The 6,396-nt window shown below is 32.5% G+C and overlaps 1 protein-coding gene across 2 annotated transcripts; it reads right to left on the minus strand.

The window, feature by feature from the left end:
* Positions 1-777: 777 nt before the first annotated feature.
* Positions 778-6,024, minus strand: LOC119689685 (mediator of RNA polymerase II transcription subunit 15-like). Of its 2 annotated transcripts, XM_038104568.1 has the most exons (10): positions 5,939-6,024; positions 5,796-5,877; positions 5,584-5,729; positions 4,897-5,519; positions 4,403-4,619; positions 3,734-4,213; positions 3,521-3,663; positions 3,339-3,457; positions 3,052-3,272; positions 778-1,045 (listed from the first exon to the last, which is right to left on the minus strand). In XM_038104568.1, the coding sequence occupies exons 2-10, from the start codon at positions 5,846-5,848 to the stop codon at positions 816-818; spliced, it is 2,232 nt and encodes a 743-aa protein (XP_037960496.1). In that variant the 5' UTR covers positions 5,849-5,877; positions 5,939-6,024; the 3' UTR covers positions 778-815. The 2 variants fall into 2 exon arrangements, with proteins under 2 accessions (XP_037960496.1, XP_037960495.1); XM_038104567.1 differs by having other exon boundaries at positions 5,796-6,006.
* Positions 6,025-6,396: the final 372 nt, after the last annotated feature.

Consider the following 6,396-nt stretch of genomic DNA (forward strand, 5'->3'; position numbering starts at 1 on the left):
TAAATGACACCTATATATTAAATACTTATAAATAAAAATGTACTAATGTGTATGCAAGATATACCTTCTGCTCAAAAAGTACTCGGATTTTGTAAATAAAACACACAAACTTAAATTTTATTCCAAATTTATTTTATCTCCTTCAAAATATACTCCTTCTAAATCGATACACATATGCCAACGCTTAATCCAGTCTACCATACTCTTTTCGTAGGCCCGTGAAAGTATGGCTTTTAGTTCCTTCAGCGAATTCTCCTTTACCGATTCAATCGACTCAAAATGCTTACCACGAAGGGGAAGTTTGAGTTTCGGGAACAGGAAAAAGTCGCACGGATCCAGATCTGGCGAATAAGGTGCCTGAGCGATGACAGTGGTGCCGTGTTTGGTCGAAAAATCGCGTACAACAAGAATTTTCCATAGTAAAAATCGCTTAATGCACTTGAGGTAGTCTCACATTAACAGCTGCTGTAAACAAACTAATTGACAGATGGCGCTCAAATTTGTACCATATGTCAAGAAAGGTGAAAAAGAAAGGGTGATGATATTTGCTTGTAAAATCCCTTTTGGGGATGATGAACGGCACTTGGTCGTCAAGATTGACGAGTGGCTCCGGAAACTTATTTTATAATCTCTCATACATTAAATCTGAAGCGAAAGGTGCTATTAGCTGCTATTAGGTGATGGTAAGTGTCATAAGATATAGAAATATTTTTAAATGTTCAATAATTTTTATTCATTTGATAATTTATAAATATATAAAATAACATATTTCGATTTATTAAAATAAAGTTTATAATTATTAATTTTTCTTATAATTAAATTTGTGAATAAAAAATACTTGCAAGATCATTGCCCGTTTTGGCTGATGATGAGCAAGCCTGACGCACTGACATTTCCCAAGTGTCCAATATGTGTGATAAAGAATGAAGCTTAGGTAGTTTTGCAATACGTAAGAATAAGGCCGTGTGTATTGCCTTTAGAAATGGCGTGGCTAAATACTCTTGATCTATAACTGTGCATTCAGGCGAAACATATGGATATTCCTCTGGAAGAAAAAAAAAACATATATGTATTTAAATCAATTTTAGTTTCAATTTTCAAAATAACAAAAAATAATACAAATTTTCTACATCATTTATATTATGTATTATATTATTATCTATTTATTTATTTGCGATATTTAAGCTGCTCGATTATACTTGAATTCGATTATTTCGATTGCACATTTTAATTATAAAAAGATGTTTGAGCTGCACGATGACTTCAAACTATTTTATTATATATAAATACAGTTTTAAAAGACTTTCGACAGGATCTTTGTGATCTAGCACAATCATACTCAAGCTTTGAATAACTCGAATAATATTTAAAGCTCAAACTTTTATTTAGTTTACCGTCTTTTGCATTTTTTTATTTTTAGATCTGTGAGAAAAATTGATAGATCTTTAATGAAACTTTTCCATTATGAAAAAGAATTTTACAGGTCTATTAGTAGTTGACTTAATCATTAACTTCTGTTACTTTAAATTTAAATTACTATAATCCATCCCATCTCACTCTTCTTCATTTCCTATTTATTGAGATTGACAGAGTTCTAAAACTGGCAGAACAAAAAGAATTTACAATTCATAGGCACCAATCACACTTTCCCTCCTTTCTCTGCTTAACGAGACATTTTAACCACTAACATATCTTACCCACCTGCGTATTTATCTTGTTATTCATTCATATATCTTCCTACTTTAAAGTTTCTCTCCGTGTGGTACTGCAAAAACACAACTATTTATAGTCGTCGTCGTCGAAAGTCTATATATTAGATGGTCTCGGATTTAATGTACTGTTACCGGCACATATATTGCACTCCAGCGCGTAGTATAGTACAGTTTGCTTGTAGCCCGGTCTTCATCTAGTGGCTATCTTGTAAGCAGTTTTCTTTGTAACATACTTCTGAATATACTTGAAAGATCTGTATTAACTATTTGGTTGTTTATTGACTTATTTGTGTTAGTTATTTTCGCTCCAGTGCTCTCTCACACTTGCTAAAACTTTCTTGTAAGCGTGAGCATTCACAAATTCAAAATTCATTCGTTTGATTATTATTCATATTTCTTCCAATATGTCCATACGTTTAATACAACGAGCAACAAATTGTATATAGCAACATATTAATGTATATAAATTATGAATTTGACTTCGAAAATATCACACATTTCTTTAAAAAAAAAAAGGTCTAATAAAGAAAATATTATCATACTTGAGTAGTTATTCTGTTATAAAAATGTAAGTACAATTAAAACTGAACATTCATAATTGCATATTTTGTTGTTGCTAGATAAGTATGTGATTTGATTATATCTTTGGATACAATAGAAGCCCAGAGAAGTGGACTTCAATTTAAATACCAGCCATCCCCTAATTCATTCTTACTCCTAAATAATCATTTCCCAACTCACACTACCAAGACGTATCTACATTTTAATTCAGTTATTTGTCCTATAATTTATTTCATATTATCTGCTCTATAGATCTTTGGGAGCTACAACAACAACAATTACTTGTCACGCATAAAAACGTCTAATTCAAACTGCAGGTCTACCCCTCATGACATCGCTCGTCTGTTTTCTTGCCTCTCTTCGCACACAAACCTTCGTCCCATCGAACTTTGGATCCACTCTCTTAAAGTGGCCAGGCTTTTGCGGCTGATCACAGGTTGAACTTATTTGAATTTCTCATGCAACCCATACCCAATCCTTCTTCTTTATTCCCCCTTCCTTCTTCAACCACCCCCCATCTATAACCCAACCCATTTAATCGTCTTGTAAACCTTGCCTGTTATCTGCTTTACAGGTCCAAATGGGTTACTATAACAATATATTGTATATTGTATTTCGATTGCCCAAATACTAATAATTTAATTTATTTTTAGAAGTAGAATGTGAAATAAATGCGAATGTTAAACTATCAAGGGAATTTCTATTGACATGTACCTCCATATTTCAAGATTTTATATTATTTAATTATTCAAAAAAATATAGAATTGAATTTGCAAACCTGGTATGCTAACGCTGATTGGTGGGACGTTAGGTAAACACTTATCGTCAAGGCAGCAAACAAGCTTTATTAGTTTTGCACTAATTTGTACTGTCGAATCCAATGTTACTTTAAACTTTTGATCCAAACGTGCAATTTCTCCTTGTAAAACATGCGGTATAGTAAATTCACCTTCATTCGGTTCCTCACTTAAGCGTGGTATTTTTGGTAGAGATGGAATGCTATTAATATAAGATAATATTAAACTTTAATAAATTCAAGTTATTTAAAAGTTATAGTTAAAGTACAGTATATCTGTTCCGAATAGTGCTTCAAATGTTGGGCGGAAAGTACGATGTAAAGTATGATTAGCGAGAGGAGATTGTATTGTTGTGTTCAGTACTTCCAATAGAGGATTAGTGGATTTCTAAAAAAAACAAAAGAAAAATGTTATAAAAGATTTAATATTGGAAAAATATGCCACACATACTGCAAATTGTTGACCAGAATAGGAAACTATTTCCATTTTCTCTAAGGCTTTTTCACATTTTAATAATGTCTCCAGTGGTACGCGTTTTGTTGGATTGCTTAGTATTTCCAATAACTTGCTCATTTTTGTAATTTTTTCGACATCTTAAATGAAATTAAAAGAAAATTGTTTTAAATAAAAACTTATTAATATATTGTAAACAATTCAACTTACTAGTTCCATCATTACCAATTTTGGCAACCATACGCGTTAGTGGCTCAACGTACTTAGCTAATTGCTTATATTTTTCTCTATACAACTGATCCTCTTGAGGATTAAATGGACTGTTATTAGCCACTTGTCCTGGTGTATTTAAGGGAGCACTTGGTGATTGCCGTAAGTTACGTTGATTATTTTGCATTAAATTGGACATTTGGGGACTAGATGAGGGAACCAATGCGGGACTTGGTATCATTTGCTGATTAGGTAACTGCGCTACCTGTGCCTGCTGTTGATTAGCATTTGCCTGTTGTTGCAATTGTGTTGAACCCATACCAGCTGGTGAAGGCACTGTACTAGGCGAAGGACTTTGACGTAAATATTGCTGTTGTCCACCAGCAACACCACGATTAACTGAGTACAATTGATTGTTTTGCGCCATTGACATATTCTTCTGCATAGCGTTTGGCATATTTAATATTTGATTTAAATTACCTAAAATAGATATTATCATTGATAAATATGAATACTCTAACTCAATAGCATAATGTTAGTTTTTTAAGATTCGTAAAATTATTGTTAATTTCTATTTAGAAATGAAAGAAAAATAAAAAAAAAATTATCTAAAATAATTTATATAATTCATATCTTAAACATATCGTTTAATAAATAAGATAAACGTACCAGTTTGAGCATTATTAACTGGAATATTTGCACCAATTTGTTGATTTTGTTGTCCGCCGACTATACCACCTTGATGCATTGGTCCAACTTGACCTTGTAAGTTTGAAGGCATACCTTGCATGTTTTGTGATGTTACATTGGAACCAACATTAATAGCTCCACCTTGGCCTATGCGTGAATTCATCATTTGATTTAATTGTGGATGGCTCATTCCCATCTGTGTAACAGAAACTCAATTAATATATAATAATATGTGATAAGTAAGTAATATATAATAATATATTAATAATTAATTAATTAAAATACTAATAAAGCAGTAAGTTATAAACTATATAAATAAATTATTGTAAAAAGTGCTTTAATGCTACAGCATTTTTTCATACTTCCAGTACAAAGAAGTATATTTGAAAAGTAGTTAATAGCAAAAATTATTTAATTTACATTAAATTCGATATAATATAAATATATCAAAAATAAAATATGTTGACAATTACATTCATTTGGTTTTGATTAATTTGTGGCATCTGCGTCATTTGCTGTACATTCATTGTGTTCACATTAATTGGACCGCCTTGCATCTGTCCCACGTTCATTTGCATTTGATTTGGGCCTACTGCTTGTCCGCCAGCACCTGGCGCTACACCAGAACCAGGACCATTAGGTGGCATCTGACCCATTTGTCCGACAACATTGCCCATTTGTTGAACGTTTCCAACCAGTTGCGGTTGCTGACCTGTTCCCATCACATTCATTTGCATATTGTTGCCCATATTTGTTCCAATTTGTGGCACCAATTGTTGCCCACCAGAAGCAACTAAATTGGGACCTTGATTAGGACCACCGATATTGTTGCTGTTTAACGGCAGTTGTCCACGTATTCCCTGCATTTGCTGTATTTGACCAGGGCGTTGTTGATTTAAACTTTGTAGTAAATTAGAAGCAGCAACAGGTCCACCTGGACCAGGCATTTGGTTATTGTTCGAAACACCAGGCATGGACATAATTTGAGAATTGCGATTGCCTTGACTTGCAAGGTTTTGCAGTGCATTTAGTGGATCTTGCATCATATTTTGTTGATTTATTTCTGAATTTGGAGGTGGCGGTTGCTGTGGACGTCCTTTATGAATATATACAACTATTAATAAATACATTAAAGACATACAAACTAAATTATATCTTACTCTGAGCTAATTCCTTAAAATGTATAAAGAGTTTCGCAACTAAACTTAAATATTCGTCTTTATTTCGAGATTTCTTGAAAATATGACTTTCCATTACACTCGGATTCTTTGTGGGATCCTGCCCAGTTGTTTGCAAAATTTCATTTCTAGTAATAAATATAAAAATATATGTGATTAACGTTACACAAACTTAAATGATTAACTAATTTTACATTTTCGCAATGACACTTTGTCGGAACTTTTGAGACTGCCAATCATCCGCCATTATTGATTAACTCTTTTAAAGATGTCGAGCTTAAAGTTTAGATGAATTTCTCTTAATGATCAGTTAGAAAGTAACTAGTACTAAACTCACTAAATTTATTACAAAACCAAACAACTTCGGAACAAACCAGCCGACTGTTTACGTCTGAATGGCAAAGAACGTATTTTTAAATTCAGTTTATCACTTCAGTGAAACATTGGTTGTCGTAACAGAACGAAACAATCAAAATACCTGGAAAGACTGGAAACGGAACAAATGAAAGGTCGCGCTGCTACCTGTGCTTCAATTGTAGAGTTGAATGTTTTTATGAAAACAATTTATATATTTATACGATTATACCTGATGTGCATAAAATTTACGACGAATAGTGCATAAATGTTGCTAAATAGAGAAAATTCTTTACAGGTAGTAACGTAGCTTGCCTAAGGCAATCGTTAGAAACAAAAACTCACCAATTGATAGTTTCGTGGTGTGTTTGCAATTTAACATAAACTACAAAGAGTTTTCGGTATTGTTTGTAAAACAACTTCAAATATTTGAAGAATTAA

Source organism: Teleopsis dalmanni, chromosome X (genome assembly GCF_002237135.1).
Source record: "Teleopsis dalmanni isolate 2A chromosome X, ASM223713v2, whole genome shotgun sequence".
Taxonomy (NCBI): domain Eukaryota; kingdom Metazoa; phylum Arthropoda; class Insecta; order Diptera; family Diopsidae; genus Teleopsis; species Teleopsis dalmanni.

What these genes read in the sequence shown, in the direction of transcription:
- LOC119689685 (XM_038104568.1), bottom strand. Translation starts at nt 5,848, where the DNA reads ATGGCGGATGATTGGCAGTCTCAAAAGTTCCGACAAAGTGTCATTGCG. An exon ending in AGTTAATAATGCTCAAACTG is followed by an intron (nt 4,214 to 4,402) that starts GTACGTTTATCT and finishes TATCTATTTTAG; the next exon opens with GTAATTTAAATCAAATATTA. An exon ending in AATCAGCGTTAGCATACCAG is followed by an intron (nt 1,046 to 3,051) that starts GTTTGCAAATTC and finishes TTTTTCTTCCAG; the next exon opens with AGGAATATCCATATGTTTCG.